Source organism: Bombus affinis, chromosome 7, assembly GCF_024516045.1.
Source record: "Bombus affinis isolate iyBomAffi1 chromosome 7, iyBomAffi1.2, whole genome shotgun sequence".
Classification (NCBI taxonomy): domain Eukaryota; kingdom Metazoa; phylum Arthropoda; class Insecta; order Hymenoptera; family Apidae; genus Bombus; species Bombus affinis.
In genome coordinates this window covers 6,435,683-6,455,231 of record NC_066350.1, presented here as the reverse complement: position 1 = coordinate 6,455,231, position 19,549 = coordinate 6,435,683, and the positions used below count along the sequence as shown (strand labels likewise).

Genomic DNA, 19,549 nt, shown 5'->3' with positions numbered 1-19,549 from the left:
CCTTTCCAATTCGATTCGCATTGTAAGTTTCAATAAAATCGATATTAATACTAAAGATTACCAAGATAAAAGGTAGAGGGATAGTTTGGCAATGAAATATTAACGACAGATAAAATTCTACGTTTCTTCGTTAAGTATGCTTTATACTAGACTATCTCGAAAAGGACTTATTCCAAATCTAGTTGTTAATTACAGGTTAATATCATTCATATTATGTTACGCTTACCTTACGCGTGTTGCGGCATTATATTTATTACGACAGTTGTACCATACTTCTTGCGTTCATCACCTTTTCTAGGATGCGTTAACGCTTTGTCGTATGTTGTTGAAATAGCAACAATCTTGTCCGTAATCGATCGTATAAATAGACACCCGAATCGCGCAATAGAAAACATATGATTTATTCGATGCGTATACCCATATACAAAGACAAATTGCTAATGTTTCTGCGATTAAAACGAAATTTTTACCCTCTCGATGACCACATCTACACTTACATTTAAAAGTGAATACTTATACGTGTTATTGCCTAAACGTTATAACCTTAATATCAAAGAGATAAATTCATTTGCTCACGAATCGTCGTAGTCTTCCGATATCTGTTACGACCGATTAAAACATAATAATTATATTATCGTAGCTGATTCTGATCGAAATGCATCCAGTGGCTAGATGGATCCTCTTTCACCATTCGTAACGCGTTTATTTCTCGTCGGTGGTTTTGTCAAGTACGTTCCCTTGTGATTCTCGGCTTTCTCTGTTCGTCCTTCGATGGATCTCGCTCGATCCTGGTGGCCGAAGAGCGGCGACGAAGGGACGCAGCGCGGAGCTGTTCGACGCCGTGCTCGTAGCCGTTCTGACGGAAGGGTGGAGGGGACGCATAGGTAGAGAGGAAGGGTAGCGGGGCGTCGCGACGCCAGGCGTCGCTGGTGTCGAACCGGCAGCATATCGTTGAGTCGAACGTGTCGTGTGCCGTCGCTATCGCCACCGTGGTCGTTGTCGTCATCGTCGCTGTTTTTCATCGAGCGGATTTTCGAAAACCCTAGAGAAAGCCGAAGCTCGGTGGTTTCCCGTCGCCGGTCGGGGGGTGAATATTTTTGGTAAAATTGTTTTTAACGTTTGCGTGCAGTTTCCCCCCGATCGAATCAACGCCCGAGCAACTCCCGGTCGTAGAACGGTCACGGAACGATCTAGTCGAGAAGCAAGTGCGCGAGTACAAGGGGCCACGGCTACGCGTTACGGCGAACTGGAACGAGTGGGGTTTGACGAGAGTTTGTGTACGGCCATGCTTGCAACGGAAAAGCCAATGTTTCGCGAGTGCGAGCAGGAGGAAAGCTGAAGAAGGGAAGGCAAGTTAGGCAGAGAACGCGAGCAGACCGAGGGAGGGCGAGCGAGAGAGAGAGAGAGAGAGAGAGAGAGAGAGAGAGAGAGAGCGAGAGAGAGAAAGAGAGAGAAACCCGGAAGAGAAGAGCGTCTGGATCCTGGAGTATCGTTTACGATACGACACCGAGCCATCAGAATTGCGTTGATCCATTTGCACGAAAGATCGCCGAGAAGATTGGCCAGGGTGCGAGCTGGACGATAACCGTAGTATGAGAGAAGAGCGGCACGCAGCGAGAAGGTAAGGTACTCGATTGATTTGTCGTCGACGTAGACGACGCCTTTTTTCCACCTAGTTCTCCGATCCATTGTCGGATATATTCGTGACGATCAAAGGAGACGAGAGTCGAGTCGAAGAATCGGTTCGACCGATCTCGTTTCTTGCGTCTGTTCCTCGAGCTGTTCGCTCGGTTATAGTTGGCGAGTTTCTTTCGAGAAGACCGGACGATCCATCCGATCGGTGTGCGCCGTGAACGCGATCGACGAGGGTTAGGGAAAGCTTTCTTAGAACGGTAGAGAGGGCAGGGGTTGGAAGAGGCGGTGGAGGCGGAGGAAAAGAAGGTGGTGGAGGTGGTGGTGGTGGTGGTTTGCAGACGAGGCGAAGGAGGAGCGAGAGAAAGAGAGACGAACGAGCGAACGCGTAACTAGGTGCATCATGAATAATACGCGCAGCTCGCGAACAGGTACACGCTGGTACGATTCTGCGTTCGTGGAAGCGTGAGGGTGTAGAGAAACGTATACACCGATGTATCGCGTATATACGCGTATATTCGCGTACATATAAATATAATCGAACGCACCCAGATATCTATTTATAAGTTTAAACACAGGGCGAGAAGAAGGAGTGGTGGAAATCCGTAGCGGTGGTAGCGATGCTCGTTCGCTGGTAGATACGTGTGCGTGTCAAACGGCTGCTGGTAGTGGTGTTCTCCGCTAGTGATGCCACGGTGATGCTGCTACTCGTGTGCTGATGATCCTAGCGATCCTAGTGGTAGCGACAGTGTACCAGGCAACGTAATACGGAAGAGGTGGAAACTGATTTAAAAGCCCGCTTTTCGTTTTCCCGCTTCGGTGCAAACAACTATTACGACCGACTGTACCGACCAGGAGACCAAAACGGCGGCTGGCTTCCGATTGGATGGAAGGTTAGCGCGCGTATTAAGCGGCATTTTCGTCGTGGTCGGTCCTTTGTCGCGTAGCGCGAACAGAAGCGAATAAAGCTTCCGAAGCAGAAGACGAGGAAGAAGAAGAAGTCGTCGAGGAAGGAGGACAAGAGTGCAGAGTATAGGAAGCGAAGAGAGTGGAAGAATTCGAGTGGAAGAAGTCGACTGGCGTTGAGGGATCGTGGTCGCCGCGAGTGCGTCAACGCGGATATGACGAGCGGATACGCCCGGCTCACGTGATACGCGACACAATCGCTTCACCGATATTTCCTCTATTTCAAAAAATGTGGTAAGTCGTCGAATTTCTAACGATCGACCGCGAGATTCTCCCTCTCGAACCAGCAACATCTCAGTCTCTGCCCGACTACGTTTCCATTCTTCATCCCCGTTACCGTGCATCACTCTCTTCTTTCCAATAAAATAGAAGCCCGTACGTGGCTCGAATCTTCTTTAAAGTTAACCAGGTAACTAGAGAACGAATCGGTTCAGATTCTGTAAACACGTGCTCTTGCAAGAGTCGTGTCGTTTCGATATCGTCGTTGTGTTTTCTTCGTGTCGACGAAGCAGCTTATTCTTTATCGCGATAGACTATATAGCAGGGTTTATATACGGATCCGATCGAAGTTTCTCGGTTTGGACGGTGAACGTGGACGATGCGTTTGATTCGTAAACAAACAAGAAACACGCGGTTCTAGCGGATAGTCGGTGTGCGAAAGCCTAACCTTTAACAGAACCCACGAGCTTCGGATACCATTCTCTTAATCTCTTCGTTACACGATTCCTTTCCTCGCGTTTTTACACGTTTGATCGCTCCAATTTTCGAGAACGATGTTAACGAGTTGTTAGCGCGGATAGTCTGGCTAATGGAAAATCGATAAAAAAATTTGTGAACGCTTCGTGGAATGTCTGTTATTAATTAGAAAAGCCTTCGTGTTGCAACTGTCGTAAAAGCTCGATCGTTAATTCCAGTTAAAAAGGATAATACCTAAATGCCACTAAAAGGCCAATGTGTTTTTTCTTTAGTACCGGCACCCCGAGTATCACCGGTCAGCCATCTCTTCCGTACGACCTTTCTGCGAAGTTGTTTTCATAGAAAATACCAAAACGAGCTTCCGTATCGATGCATCGTTCGTTTCATCGACCATCTTCCACGGACGAGTAAGAATAAATCTTTCTTCCTAAGTATCGAGCCACGGAAATCGTCCAAATTCTTTGGCTATGAGTTTCCTCGATCTATTAACGCAAGGGTTAAAATCGTGCAAGTCCTTGCACGATGGAAAAATAAGCCTGCTAACAGGCTGAAGAAATCTCTACCGATGCGAAATGTTCGTAAAACGTAGAAAGACAGTTGCGCGTAGCTTCTTCTTCGTAATCCACCATGAACTTTTGTAGCCTCGTTTCGTTCGAACAGCCTGCAAACACGTGTCGTAAAAATGCCAGCTATCTTCTTTATTACTCGACCCACGGCACACCCTCTTCCACACTGACATTTACAATAATCGATTCTCAAGCGTGTAACTTCGACCAATGTCGTTAATCCGTTCGAAGTTCAACAGAAATTAAACGTTTCCATTTCGATGAAATTTCGTCTCCGAACGATGAAAATCCAGCTGGCGCGCGTCGCTCCTCATCGATTTTCCTTCTTCTCGGATTCCCGTGACTTTGCGTTTGGAAGAAAAGTTGCTGGTCACATACGTATTTCGAGGTTGGACTGAAACGATCGGGTCGTTGGGCCGCGAGTCCGTCGGAGAAGACGACGCCAAGTTTCTCGGGCAAGTTGTTGTTAAGGTCGGTCCGATTTGCCGCGGTTCATACTCGCGGACTAATCTCAAGGAAATTCGGGTCGATGCATAATGAGGTTCCACCTTGGATTCCCGGTCGGCATTCCAAGGCATTCCGCCAGGAACGTTGCCTTCCTTACTGAAGCGTAGATTACTCAGACGGACGTCATTGCGTTAAGAAATGAATTCCTCCTCCTCTCTCTCTCTCTATCTATTTGTTCGTCATTCGCGATCGTTTCGAAGCAACGTGGACCAACGATTCTTCCTTTTTCCGACGTTCAAATCCAGCGAAATCGATGTATCGAATTGTCCGCTACGTGGATATTTACGAGTTTTTACAGAGGAAATTTAATCCTCGCGAGATTAACGACACGATAAGTTTCGATATAACTTTTAGAAAAATCACTGGGTCGTTGCAATTGGATCACGGACGTTTATTCGTATTTTTATGATTTTATGACTTTCAACGCACGTTTCAGAGATAATACGCAATAATCAGGACGATCGTATTCGAAAGAGCCGAGGTTCGTCGACTTTCACCAACGATATCTTTTGTGAACTCGCTCGCTAACAATCAGCCGTGTCTTCACCGTTCATCCATCGGAACTTATTGTCGTAATAGCTTCGATAAAATAGTCGTTTCGAGCTGCTCTTACCAAACGATATTATCGCGGATGTCGTGACGCATGGTAACGAGTCGGCCAACTTGCGTGACAATATTATCCTGTGGGAAACGTTAGCGCATGTTTATCTTTCCCTGGGGTTGATAGTTCGGAATATTAGAGGCTACTGAATGACGTAAGTACTTACATCATCAGGGACGCAAAGTCACGTACTAGGAAGAAGGTTCCCTTCGCGGACAACAAACTGATTATCCTGAAAATGTCGTTCGAACGAAACGAATCGTAGACGAAAGGAGCGTGCACGTACCAGCAGAATGATCGTAATTTATCTTATGAGTCGCGTGAAACCTAAGGTTTTGGTCATAAAGCGAACGCAGTGAGAGTAAATTACAACGATGCTAAAATGCCAAACCACCTACCGATGTACCGCTGGGGTTGCGTTCTGTTCTCAATCACGCGACTGTCTCTATCTTAAGCGATAATCGTTGTTGCGATCCGACGCAACATTAAAATAATAGCGAGCGTGTTAAAGCGTAGATCCACTTTGCTTTCCTCGATGCAAACTTCCGTACTCTTAGAAGGAACGGCTGACAAGCTGAAATCGAGGAAGGTTCAGCACGGATGGGATCAAATGGGATGCGAAGATGCAGTTTTACGTATTTACGCGCATTATAGCTGGCGTATCTCTCCATCGATGAATTTCTAATTGAGCCACTTTCAATTCTGACGCGAACGGTTCGATCGATCGGCCAGACGTCAGAGATATTCGTCTTGCTGATAAGACCGCGGTTCAGATTTCGAAAATGTTCGCTGTAAATACGAGGTGTCCTCGTTTCCTCGCAAAAATTCTTCCTCTCTTCTCTAACAGTAACGTCTCTTATCGTCAACCTTCGACGAAAATAAAATTTGCTCGTTCGAACGATTCGACGTGGGTTCGGATCACAGCAGCGAAGTCAGCTTCTTTCCTGTGCCCGGAACTTGATGCGTTTGCCTTGGTACCGGCTCTTGGTTCGAGGCGAACGAAGCCGATTCGAGTGGACCGTTTGCCATTTCGTCGAGAAACTCCGCGCTTTGATGTTGCTGCTGCCAGGATCCTCGCACGAATCCGATCCTTTTATCACCAAAGACAGCGTACGTCGAACAAACTGGAAAATTCTTCAACGGCGCTTTCCTATCTCGCGCGAGACACGAGGAACATCTAGTAATTGCACACGACACCGAGAAACAAGCGCTTTCGTACGAGATAGAGCGTGGCGCGTGTGCCTCGAAGTAGCGCCATTAGAACATAATTCACAGAGACGCGGCAGCTCGTCGGCTGGCTATTGTACATCGCTGAAACGTCAATCGTGTCAACTTTGACACACGGAGAATCGCGCTATGACGCTCGTAGTATTCGTTGCTTTTCTGTTTGCGTTAGTAGGTTAGATACGAACCGGTGACAAGTTGTTCCACAGCGAAGGTTTTCCACGGCCGGCGAAGCTTAACGCACCATAAATAAATCTGGATCTTGTTTTGCGAGGCGAACAGGAATAGCGAACGGAATAGAGATAAATAATGCTGGTTGAACGTACACACACGGCACAAGAAATAGAAGATGGTCGTGTGGATGGGGAAAGCGGAGGAAAACGAGAAACCTTGAAAAGATACTCCGATCCATTATTAGGAGAGTGGCGCCAGCGAACAGGAGGGAAGAACGTCGTCCTACGGTTTTACGAGGACGGTGCAGTTCGGCGAAGGAGCGTCTGATCCCGGCGACGAAAAACAAAAGCTCGGTTCGGGCGTGTTCGCTCGATATTCAGGCTAATGATATTCGGTATCGTCGGAACTAGAGTCACGCAAGCTAAACAGGCCGAGGTATAGAGAGACCGACTTTGATTTTCTTCGAAACGCCACCAGTCACTGTCGCCGCCACCCTTACTTTGTCATTTCCCTAATGAAAGTTGCGCCACGCCGTTAAGAAACTTTATTAACGCGCCGCAGATACCGGAACGCGTCTTCGTTTCCATTTCATCCGCAGCTTACTACCGCGTCTCTTTCTTTCGACATTCTCTGTCACTTTCAATCAACCATATTCTTTTTTCATATTTATTCAAGCGATATTCCTTTCGACAATGGTTACCTATCTTTCAGCGTCGTCAAGTTTACGATAACGCGGAAGCATCAGGACAAAAGTAGCACGATTTTTACTATACAGCGACGCGTCTAGATTAATCGTCGTTTGTTGCACTTTGGAGTCGTATATCGTTGGTCTAATACATTTGTATACGTAACACCGTCGTATAAATTAATCAAAGTCGCGTTATATCGCTGCAAGGCGGAAGATTTTCCTTCGCATGTACGTCGTATGTATATGCAAAGTTGCAGGCAATCGTCAAGTTTCTTTACATAAAAGAGACGGGGAATAAATTCGATCCCGAGATTCGTAAAACTTTGATGCACGGTAAAAACGAAATAAACAAGAGGGAGGCGAACGTAGAAGAACGAACGTAGTAGAATTTGGTCGGATCGCATTATGCAAGAGTAACAGCAATGAGAAATAAGATAAAAAATTGTCCATCTTTTGTGATTTTCTTTTGCAAACGTAAATCCGTTGATACAGTCTGCTAAGCGGCGATAAGAAGATTCGGGGTAATGCCGTGGCATACAACGATACGACGTTCTTTGCCGGTACAGGATTAGCGCGATGACGTTCGAATTGCAATTGCATCGGGTTTCCGTTTCGCTACGCTTCCGCCGACGGATTGCCTCAGCAGCAAGGAAATATCGTTTCCTTTTCTGTCTGGATAGTTTGTTACCGTTGAAACGTTCCAAGTTTCGCTTTAACGATATCGATCTCTTCTAATCCAATCCCGATCCATAGACGACAACGATTCTCACCTTCCCGTAATTTTTTATTCAATTCGATGATCAGTAATTATCAGATTGCGGATTTTTGTCCGTTTATGGACAATTTTAACCCTTTGTACCCCTATGTCGAGTGTGAATCGACATCAGTTTTTATCTCAGGAGCTCCTTTGTCGAGACTCACCTATTTTTGTAAAACGTGCGAAAGAAAAGCAGCATTGCAACCTGGAAATTGTTTCAACGTACATCATACACTTAAAAGTTACAAAATACACCAATAGTGTGAATAAAACTGGTTGTTGAGAATCGTGAATCTTAATCGCCGAAATAAAAGTAAAGGAACATTAAGGTTACGCTTGGAGTCCCACCTTTTGTGTGAAACGTGCGAAAGAAAAGCAGCATTGCATCCTGGAAATTGTTTCAAGGTACATCATACACTTAAAAGTTACAAAATACACCAATAGTGTGAATAAAACTGATTGTTGAGAATCGTGGATCTTAATCGTCGAAATAAAAGTAAAGGAACACCAAGGTTACACTTAGAATTAATATTACAATAGTTTTAGATTTATTTAATAAACGATTTCCAGGATCTTCGTCGATTTACATTTGCACGTGTCTCAGCACTCTCTTCGTCTCACCATCTTCCATATCACGCTGTCAATGAAACAGTCACATTCGTCTGTTTTTCGAGACGCCGCGCACGCACATACTTGCACACACTCATATTCACATACGCGCGTCACTACTACGTGGCCAATCTAGTTTAGCACACAAAATTATACACATCTCAATACTGGTATTTAAGTGAATTCGTTTCTTCCTTTATTTATCTAAATTGTCTTATTTTTTAGTCAAAGTAAATTTCGAATAAAACGCTTAAAAGCCGCTGGGAACGAAATTGAAATAAAATTCGCAGTGCAAAGGGTTAAGACGCGAGTAACGCGTAAAAATACGTCGAGCGTTGGAAGCGACGGTACTTGTTGTAACAGCGGTATATGAGACAATTTTTCCACTTGCGTCTATAAAGATACGAATTTTGAAAAATATACACGCCCTGGTAATTTGAACAAACCGGCAAATATCAGTTCAGAGTCTATCAAAATCGAAGCAGTTTCTGAAGTGCGCTGTAAATTCATGGTCAACTAATATTCGAACGAACAGTAAACGAACATTTGCGTCTTTCAATATGAAATCTACATTGTTCCTTCTCTTCTGATAAACGCGATTTCATCCTTTGGACCTACTTCGAAACTCTTCGACCGGTAATATTTGACAGCTTCGACGTACGATTCGCTTTTGATGGTCGAAGAAAACACGACCATCTATCTCCGCGAGAATAAACGGCAGAGCGAATAAAAGAAGAGAACGAGACAGCGATCGTATATCGAGTTCCGGCATGAAAGGGCCGAGAAAGGAATAGATTATAGTTGGAATAATACGAATAATACGTACTTCTTAAACTCGGCCGATTAGAAATTCCAAGCGTCCTTCAAGTTGCATCGCTTGAAATTCTTTCCTCTCGGCTTTTACATTTTAATACGTTCGACGCGAGCCGAGTCAACACGGTACGCTTTCGTATCTTCGATACCCATCGGCTTATTTTCATCAATTTTGGAACGTACGAGCCAAGTACGAGCGGAGCAATTTGCTAGTTTCGAAACTAGTAGACGAAATTTCTCTCCCGATGAGATTTAATATTCAAATATCGTTCGTCTTAATAGCTGTATCTTCGACGTTCGTGAAATCTCGCCGGTTTTCCTGTTATTTCGAAATGATCTTCATCTTCGAATCTAACAGGTTGTTCTCGTTTTCAATTACGTCGTATTGAAATTCTCCTAGCCGATCACGGTCCGGCGTTAAAATCAGAAAATTAAAAGAAATATCCTTGAATACAAATATCGTGTTTGCCTTCTGTGATTTATGATTTTAACTACGAACTTGGGCGCACGAATATCGAGCGTTTCGCCTGAGCCGCAAGGGCATCATCCACTTGATGCGGAGGAACGGAAGATAGATGGCGAGTCATCGATGTATTACAAGTGTCTCTTGCAGGGTAGAAACGTCAATTCTGCAGATTCGCTGTTTGGATATCATCCGGAATGTTCTCGGCTGTTCGTCATCCAAAGTGTCAACTATTTTTAAAGCCCTGTTTCTTTTTTCCTTTTCATCGCGGCAGCGAGACCTCGCGAAAGGACAAAAGTTCGAGCATGGATCGAGGGAACGTAAAATTCGAGTTAACGCTATTTCCAACGAAAGACAAGAAAAGTTCGACGATCTCGATGGCTGCCCGGACATGTGTCTAGGAGTAAAAATATCTCGAGTACGATTTTCAGAAGAAGCTCGGATCGCAGGATGAGCGGGATACGCTAGCCAAATGCTCGATCTTGAGCACTTCCGACGTTATTCTCATTTCACTCGCGTAAGGTGCGATCTATCAGAGTCGTGCGATTTTTAGTTTTGTGGCAGTTAGGTTGTTTACGGCCGTCAGACGAAACGCGCGTCGATAACGTTAGAGATATGGAGAAAAATTTGCATGGAAATGGCAATAGTATTTTGATGACGTTATTACTCGCCGAGCGAATAAATTTCCATCCAGTTTGTTTCAGAGTCGCGTCCGTCGTATCTCATTAGCAAATTGGTCGATTTAATAGAAATCAAACGAACCGTGTTCGTGTATACCTTACGATTGATATTCCGCCAATTAAAGAGCTTCTCGGAAAACGTGTCCATAAGACAAAATTGCGACGAACCTTTTAATTTTAGTTGTCTAACATTGCGTATTCCGATCGATGATTACGATAGCGAAATAAACGACAATTTCGTAATATGTAATTTAGCTATTTGATCAAACGAATACACGTGGCATCTATACATCGTGCACGTAAATTTGGGCAGTTCATTTGTGTCACAAATTTAGGTCCACGCTGTTTACTTGCCATTGACCATAGGTCCTTTTTCAAGTAGATCCTCAATTAGCGTATTTCTCTCTCTCTCTCTCTCTATTCGGAGTACTTGGCGTCCTAACCGAGTTCATTGATGACGACATGAAATGTGATTCGATCGTTCTCCTTTCTAGATTGGTTGCACTGGTATATCGTGTATTATATCTCGAATAGTTCGCAGAAGACGAGGACGTAGAAACAAAAGGGACGAGTGACACAGAATGGGAGTTACATATTTCACGAACAATCGGCCTTCTTTCACGAAAGTCGAGGGACGACTTTGTGATGCTGAAATATTGATATCAGGCCGGAAAACTCAGCTCCAGTTAACGGACAATAGAATCACGTAGGACGCATTGCACCGGAATCGATGCTCCTCCGTGTTTTTCCTTTTTCATCCGTGTCTCCTTTCTGTTCCTCCTCCATAAATACCCTTTCCAACTTTTTCCTCGTTTTTCCCTCGCGCGTCATTCCTCCCATCTTCCTTTCAAAGAAGGCCAATTTTTCCAGCGGCACATTTTCAACGATGCACGATGTTCTTATTTTTTTTTCCCCTCTAGCCCTTGCTGCCAAAATCCGTTTCCACGAGTTACGTAAACATTCTGTCCAAAACTGCGATCGTCCGTAGCACGAAACACGTCGATGAAATGGCACACGTGGCACTTTGGAAAACATAAAGCGACCGTATCGGCCCGTTCTTTTTCAAAATCGCTCTTTCGTTCAAGGAAAATCGACATCTATCGAGCCAAAAATATATTCCTCAAGAGACTGTAATTAGTTGAATCCATCGACAAACGTTTTTCGTTCAGAATTCTTGTATCGCTGCAACAACGTATACGTGCGTATTCCCATTCTGTAAAGATTTTAAGAAGCCTTGTGCATTAAACGCTCTGCACGATTCTCTCGTACCATCGTGTCCTTTAGAATACGAAGACCACAGGGTAGAAATACGACAAGCGCAGTTTTCTTGATTCTCTGATTTTCTAGTTATTTAGTAATTAGTTCGCCCCTTGATATAACGCGGTTAGAAACAGCGATTAAAATTTCGTGAGAAAATGAATCGCATTCCTAGTGTCTAGTATCGGCGAGCATAAATAACGCAGATATTTAAGTATTTCCATTTAAATGACGCATTCTGTATAAGTATGTGATAACATATAGAACTGTTGCAGTTAAACAGCAGCTGTTTTTCCACTTTCTAGGAACTAGAATAGAATCAGCCAGTTCTTAGAATCGACATTCATCAACATTAACTTGTGCAAATTACATTCGTAGAATTCTCGATCCGGTCTATGTACAATAATACCAACCCGGAACCTGTTAACACATTGTTGAGCGGCAATTTTACTGGGAATTTATCTCATATCACCGGCTATTATTTCGTAATTGCACGTGGAAGTAAAACGATATAAATAAATTTTAATAAATTGTATTTCCTATTTAAACTTTTATTATTTCTCTTTTCGCACGATAAACAGCGTAACAATCACCTACGTGTAATGGTACACAATAGCTTTCGTAAATATATCTAGTTTCGCTGCGTTTTCCTTTTGAAGAGCATATTCTACACGCTCTAGTCAGATTCGTTCCTCTGCCAGTGACTATTTTTTCTAACACGTGGCCTCTTAGTCGTCCGAGAAGTCTGAACGGCGCATCGTTATAAGGAGCTGTTTCAGAAATTCGAGAAGTGTCAGGTGCAATGCTGCATTTTTTGGAATCTACGGTTATCCATTCATTCCCTAGCTACTTCCGGTAGAAATTTGTTGTATCTCGTTTTATTTTCTGGCAGATAGATACGGTACATTTTATACGCATCGAACAAGGTGCAGTTTATCAGAAGAAATGCTAATCTTTTGAACCACTTTAAAGTTAAACGACGCTGCTGCGAAAGGAAAGCGCATCACGAATTTTCTCGTGGCCGGTCGGCAACGTTTTTCCATGAAGACACGAGTTAACTCGTAACCGGTGAACAATGTGTCAATACCAATGAATAAGCAAATAAACAAGTAGAACATTAGCGACAAAAGCTTGGCAGCGTGTCTTTTCTTAAGAGCGATGCTTTCTACCTTCTTTCGTGATTATCGATTTCTATATCGTTAACCCATAAAATTGTAATTAATGGAAGCCAAATGAGCTCGGCCGCGCGAATCCTTGTTAGTACCAGTTGGCAATTAGTTTCTCCATTAATGTAAACATCAATCAAGCTAGGTGCTTAACCGATACGATCGATTCTCCATTACTAGATTATTGGCACCGGTCTTGATCGTAAAGTATCACCTCGGACGAGGCTGATTAAATATCCAAGTACCTCGACGTCGCACCTACTTTTACGCTTATTTCCATTAAGTAGCCCATATAGCAAGGTTCGCGCGAAAAAGAAAAGGTCGATAACGCCTATTATTACGGTGATATCGATTTCTTCCCTGTTTATCGCGCGTAGGTTGACTCTATGGCGTCACGTTAGGGTGTCGCGATGTTTTTAACGAATAATTTATAATTATAAATACATATAATTCACGGAGCGAGGCGACGAAACTCTGGCAAGCTTTTTCTTTCGTTAATTTGGAAAATAACTATCGCTTAATAAATTGCATCGTTAGACGGTCCCATGTCCCAGCGTCGACGCTTCGACGGCAGTAGATTTCGGTGTAAATCAACATTTCGTACAAAATTACGACGCGCCTTTTCAGAAAATTCTACCGAATCCATTATCGGACTATCTCGATTCGTTTTGCATTCGTTTGTTTCCCGTGATCATCGTGCCATACAGTCGCAGCAATCGCGATTATAATCTACGTTTAGCGAGCATTCGCTTTCACTCGTTCGGATCGTTGCGCTCGCAAATCGACGCGCTTCCGGGTGTATCTGTAAATCGTTTCGCTTTGATACAACACCGTCAAATGCATCGATCATCTGTCTCGCGTGTAAGTGCCGATTAAATTAAAAAAAAAAAAAAAAAAAAAAAAAAAGAAACCTATGTTACATAAACGGCTGTCTACAGGTAGCAGATCGAAATCACGTTTACGCGACAGCGACCGTCAAAGCGTTATATAGGATATCTTTTAATCAAGGGAGAGCAGCGTAACTCACGACGCTGCCTTTTATACCTACAATATATTTCTGATTGTATCTGTGACAAAACGATCCGGCCGTATCGAGTCGAAGCAAGGAAGTAAGGGCGCCATTTGAGAGGGACATTCACCGAGAGAAAAGGGCTGGAATCTGTCGAACGAAAAGGGATTGCTAGGAGGCCGGAGCGAAGCTCATGCCAGGAGGTAAACGGGTAAGCGGCCCAGCTTGCCCGATGCTTCCGTGGCAGCAAAGTGGTGAACTAAATTTAACTCGTTAGCACCAGTCGGCCACTATCTTACGAACGAGCGTGTCTTTATATCCGTTCGACACGAGGAAACTTTGTTAGCGCCGACCGATATTCGATCGAAAGGCTTCAAAGAAGAGCAAAGACATAAGTTTCTTCCGTTGCTGTATTTTGGGATGCATCCCACCGAACTTATCTTTTCGTTGCGAAACGTTTAACGCCGAGCAAACGATCGACGGGAATTTTAGACTTTAACGTTCCACGTTGAACATCAGACGATGTTTTCGCGGTTTCGATCGGTGTTTTTAATAGCGCGTTGCACTTTGTACCGACACGACGTTTCGTGGATACCACGGTGAGATTCACAATTGCCAATGCATCGTTAAAAGTAGGATCGAAAGCCGAAAACGTGTCATTGGAAAGCGCGAAGAAACGAAGGTCTGGCTGGAAAGAACGAACGTTCACGAAACGTAGTTACAAAGTGCAACGCGTTATTAGAAACTCGATGGAAAGCCGGGAAACCATAGACATATGTGATAAATTAATAGAAACGTTCGTTTCGTCAGGCGCTCCGAACCACCGATCACTCGCCTCTTTAATTTCTCGACAATTACCGCCTCTGAATAGATGCTAATATCTTTTCTCGCAAACTCGTTATCCGATAAATTTCATTAAGCTGTTCCTTCCTAACGAACGAACAATTCGTTGACATCAACTTTTTCGATGGTCGAACGAGTTATACTCGCTGCTTTCATTAATTATCCGATAACCTACATACAGCGCGAAACTCGATCGTACGAATATTCGATATACGTGCATCGTGCTCCTGTTCGATCGCGGAACCTGCATAATGGAATACGCGAATGGAAAACCGAAAATTGCGCGTTGTAGTTACAGAGGAACTGTCGAGTCATCCCGATGAAAGGAGGAAAATTCGATTTCCGGAAGAAACGTTCTTCCACTCGCGTCCTCTCGTAATTAGTTTCGCGATCTCGCGTTTTCCAAACGAAGATTTATTTTAACGCGAATCGCCGCTATAGAGTCGTACATTCTAATTTTCTAGCTTACAACTTTCTAAAAATCTTACGTCGCGTAGAACGGTCGAACGATCGGCAATTGGTAAAATTTATTTCCAGAGTTTCGTCTTTCTCGACAGCGGACTTGTCTTCGTTACGAGAGACAGCTTATTAGTAATCGGTAACTCGCGACCCGTAAGCTACGATAATATTAAAATCTATTATTGTTAAATAAAATATTAATATCGAATAATATTAAAATTGTTGAAAATTATTCAAAATTAGCGTAACGTTTCGACGCGACCGATCGATAACGAGACTCGAAATTTACGATCGATTAAACGCACGTAAGGCATACGCTGCACATGGTCGTGGCGGCACTACGAACGGCTATAAACGTACGTACGTAGCGTTAGTTTAAAGGGAGCAGTGGATCAGTCGGGGCAAACGATTTCAGACAAGTTCACGCGACGAGATTGAAACAAGCACGCGCACGAGAAACTCGCTCGTAGCTACAGCTTTCTAGTATTTAGGCTCACTAAATATAGCGCGCGCGAGTCCATTATAAATCCCAGACTCCCGGACTTGCCGAAACTCAACAGTTTCTCGTCCCATGGCTTTTATCGCCGAACCGTTCCATTTTTTATCCGATCGTTGCCATCGGAAACACGAATTTGCTCGGTGTCCCTATCCGATCCCATCTGCGTAGACCGTTTCGAGAGAAGATCCGTCAAGTCGACGAAATCGAGTACCGTCGACCGATAAACTTACTCGAACGCGAATTAGGAAACTTTTCATTTTCATACTTTTCGTTTTCTCGCATTACCGACGTCGTCGTCGTACATTTTGCAGAGACGAGAAAGGTATTTATGTAACGCAATAGGAATAGGCGTCTTAAATGCATAGTCGATGCGTCAGACCAAAGACGATCTCGCTAGATTAATTGACAGCGAATACTTGACTCTTCGAACGTTATTTGCGATGTACGCGAGTACACGCTCGTGTTAAATATCTCGTAACTCGCGTGTCCATTTTCGAAACTTTATCAACGTAATTACGACGATCGCTTGCAAATGTTCTGTACAATGCGCACGATATATCGTATCGTTCGAGGCTCGTGCAGTGAATTTCGAAATATTTTTCCAGCTTATCGTTCGAATATTTTCTGCTTGCAATCCGTCCTGCAATTAATTATGTCGCTCGATCGAGAGCTCATTTTCGAGCGGCGAGAAATCTCTTCTCTATTGTTACGATTTAATCCATTTTAGCGGAGCTGTTTTCCAGAGAATCGCCCGTGTAACGTGGAAATGCTAACGCAAAACGGCAATTCTCGTTCCACCGGAGAAGAAAGACCGATGTCAGGCTTGAACCCGTACACAAAGAAGAGAACAACGAATGGCTTTTACGCTCGATCCCTTTTCCGTCAACCCATAACTCGTTGGCGAGAGCCTGGCAACGTCAAATCGCCCCATCCACAGCCTCGAACGTTAACGAGGCGCGAGACAAGCAGCGAAACACTTCGTCTTACGCTCGTAAATATTTATCGCGTCCGCTGCGAACTCTCGAGGAACAATCTATACAGCTATCGCCACTTTTTCCCATTTTCGCGAATATCTCGATCAATCCCATGCCAGACGGACCATACCTACGAGACGATCATCGATGTGATCATCGCGTATAGCGTTCGCTGCTTTTGAATGCGAACGTCGTGCAGATTTGCCAATAGTCCTGTTCGAGAAACGAAATGGAAAGGTGTTTCTCGAGGAATAACGCGATGGTAGTAGCAGCGAAGCTACGCGCTTTTCACCAAACGCGAAAAATGATAAAGCTACGCAACATGTGCAGTCTGTTGCAGGGCGTGGATTTTGCAACTCTATATATCTAGTCGTTGTACGTATCGACGACAAGGTGTTTCTTGACGCTATTAAAATCCTTTTACCGCCAGCAGGTCGATATATCGACTCTGGGTGTGTGCGCGAAGACTGCCACCGGTCGATCCATCGATCTCGTTGGTCTACGTGCAGAGTTTAGAGATTTTGGAGCCAGCTGTAACAGTGTTGATTAAACCTAATCGAAAGCTATACCAGCTGCGTTAATCGCGCTGCTGAGAATTTAATCAGGACGCGGATGTGTCGTAGCAAATAAATCACGCGACACGCGTGCACTCGATATACTCGCGTCTTTCGAAACGATCGGTCTGCGCGCCTCGAAACTGCTACGCGGTTCCGAAGGTTCTACTCGTCAGGATCAGTCGCAACAAGTCGGATATTCGATGCGACGTGAAACAAAGTTGGAGTAAAACGATTGGATATGCACGTGCATATATATAATGCACACGTATAGTGAAAAGCGGCGATACGAGAGAAGAAAGGACACTAACGGTTTACGTTTAACGTTTAGGTCACGGAGGGAGGTTCGAAAGAGCTCAGTGCCGTAGCATGCCGGCGAGCTGCAGCGGGTGGTGGGGCGTCTCTGAGAGAGCGCGTCGATCGGCGTCGTCAGGCGTCTACTTGGGCGTCTGCGTGGTCAGGCAGGGGCCGGAGAAGCGTGCATACGCGAGTATAACAGGAAGAGGAGGCGGAGGAGGAGGAGGAGGAGGAGGAGGCGGAAGAGGCGGCGGAAGAGGAGGCGGAGGAAGCAAGAGGAAGCGAAGGAGAAGGATCAGAAGAAGAAGAAGAAGAGAAAGCACGGCGGTGATCGAGGCGAGGAGGAGGGACCGATGAGCGCGGGGGGGGATGGGGGCTCGGGGTTGGGCCCCCCTGAGCTGCCGGGGGCCCAGCCGACTGCCGCGACCCCCCCCATCCTCGGGCAGCACCGGAACTCCCAAACTGCCCAGGACGGACAGCCAGCTACCGCGCAGTCTCAAACGGGCCAGACACACGGGACCAGCACCGGTGCCGCCAAATCTGCCACCAAAAGGCCGGCTCGAAGGGGTGGCAAAGCGGTACCCGACAGACCACTCAGGGCTCTCTTTTGTTTACCCCTGAAAAATCCCGTGCGCAAAATGTGCATCGACGTTATCGAATGGAAGTATCCTTTTTACAGAACTTTTACTTTTTTCCTATCGTTACAGGAACACGACCTGGCTTCATCCTGGCTACGTTCTTCCCGTTATTTTTGGCTCAGTCAGGTTTTTCCGATATTAGGATGTATCTCGGTCTCGGGAAAAATACGAGAGAGATCTCGTCGATGCGTACGGTTTCTCGTTTCGATTCCGCGTTAAGAATCTTGTCGCGCGAGCGTGGAAATCTTCGGCCGGTCTCTAACGTCTTTCAGATACGCTCCTGACCGTGTTTTACGACAACGTTACGTCCGAACTTGTCTTTTATATCCTTGCGCATTTTCTATTTGTATGTATTTCTCGCTTTTCATTTGTTTTTTTTTTTATTTCTTCTCTTTCCGTCCGAATAAATAAACGATAAATTAGTAAAAACGCGAGGGAGAAATTGGAGCATAAAAATCGATTTACGAAACGAACTGTTTAATCAAAATTGTATCTGTTAAATGTCTTCGCAACGAAAATGAAGTAACAGCGGTAATTTTATATAGGTTTCCCTCGCATATAGATCGGCCTTGATATACGCGTTGTCAAGGTTAACGTTCGGAGCAATTCCTTCGGCGAGTTCCGAGAATTTAGTTTTCCAGATACTCGCAAAAGTATCTCACCGCTTGTCAGAGCGACGCGACAGTTGGTCGCAGCACGCACCGCTGTAACTGCACACAGCCTTATCTTTCAAAGTTTCGTCTCTGCTTATTCGTTTCCACTCGTTTTCCTCTCGTAACGTCTAACCTGTCGCGGCAAACGTACCGTGTTTGTTCGAGAGCGAAATAGGCCAATGGAGGCGGGTGGAAACGTATGCCGGGGAACTTGCCGGGGAACGTCAACCCTTGTTGACAAACCCATTCTAGAGTATATTGTTCAGAGCCTACCTACCCCCGCTTTTCCATTGTTACGTAAAACGTATACATACGCCGTGTTGTCTGTACGCTCGATACAACGTGCAGTGAAAAGAAGTTTGCCTCTATCAATTCAGGGCAATGTTCGTTTCCTCGCTCTCGTCGATGCGACTGATTAGACGAAGGAAACGAACGAAAGAAAGTTTTACGCGAGAAACGCTACGATATCCCTCGTAACGATAGTATAACCGTGGGAACGCGGCGAGAAATTTTACAGCTTTTCGTACTTCGTTTCCGGTTAGAAGCCATCAAAATGTCGGAGAAAAAAGAAATATCGACGCTGCAGCTACCCGGCGAAGACCGGGAAATAGTAAAACGAGAGTTGCGGCATAACGAGCCAGCATGGCGAACCATCGACCGCGTTACCCACATTATTTTCATTTTCCTTAGCCGGATCTCTCGACGCAACTTTTCAGACCTTTCGAGTGGCTTATTCTCATGACGATTTTCGCGAATTGCATCGCCCTGGCAGTCTACACACCGTACCCATTTGGCGATTCTAATTTGACCAACCAGTATTTGGT

At 44.8% G+C, this 19,549-nt stretch overlaps 1 protein-coding gene across 17 annotated transcripts in view; it reads left to right on the top strand.

Annotated features, from left to right (window-relative positions):
• The first annotated feature begins 444 nt into the window (after positions 1 to 444).
• The window catches only part of LOC126918727 (muscle calcium channel subunit alpha-1), a 59,057-nt gene continuing 39,952 nt past the window's right edge, over positions 445 to 19,549 (top strand). For 12 of the 17 annotated variants that reach the window (XR_007711428.1, XM_050727008.1, XM_050727017.1 and 9 more), the window contains exons 1-3: positions 445 to 1,621; positions 17,469 to 18,098; positions 19,442 to 19,547. Coding sequence is in view for 16 of the 17 variants with exons in the window: in XM_050727008.1 (XP_050582965.1) it covers positions 17,788 to 18,098; positions 19,442 to 19,547 (417 nt within the window). In the remaining variant the exon portion in view is untranslated. Of the gene's footprint in view, positions 1,622 to 2,013; positions 2,833 to 17,468; positions 18,099 to 19,441; positions 19,548 to 19,549 lie in introns of those variants that run through there. The other 5 variants (XM_050727013.1, XM_050727011.1, XM_050727012.1 and 2 more) reach the window with 2 other exon arrangements.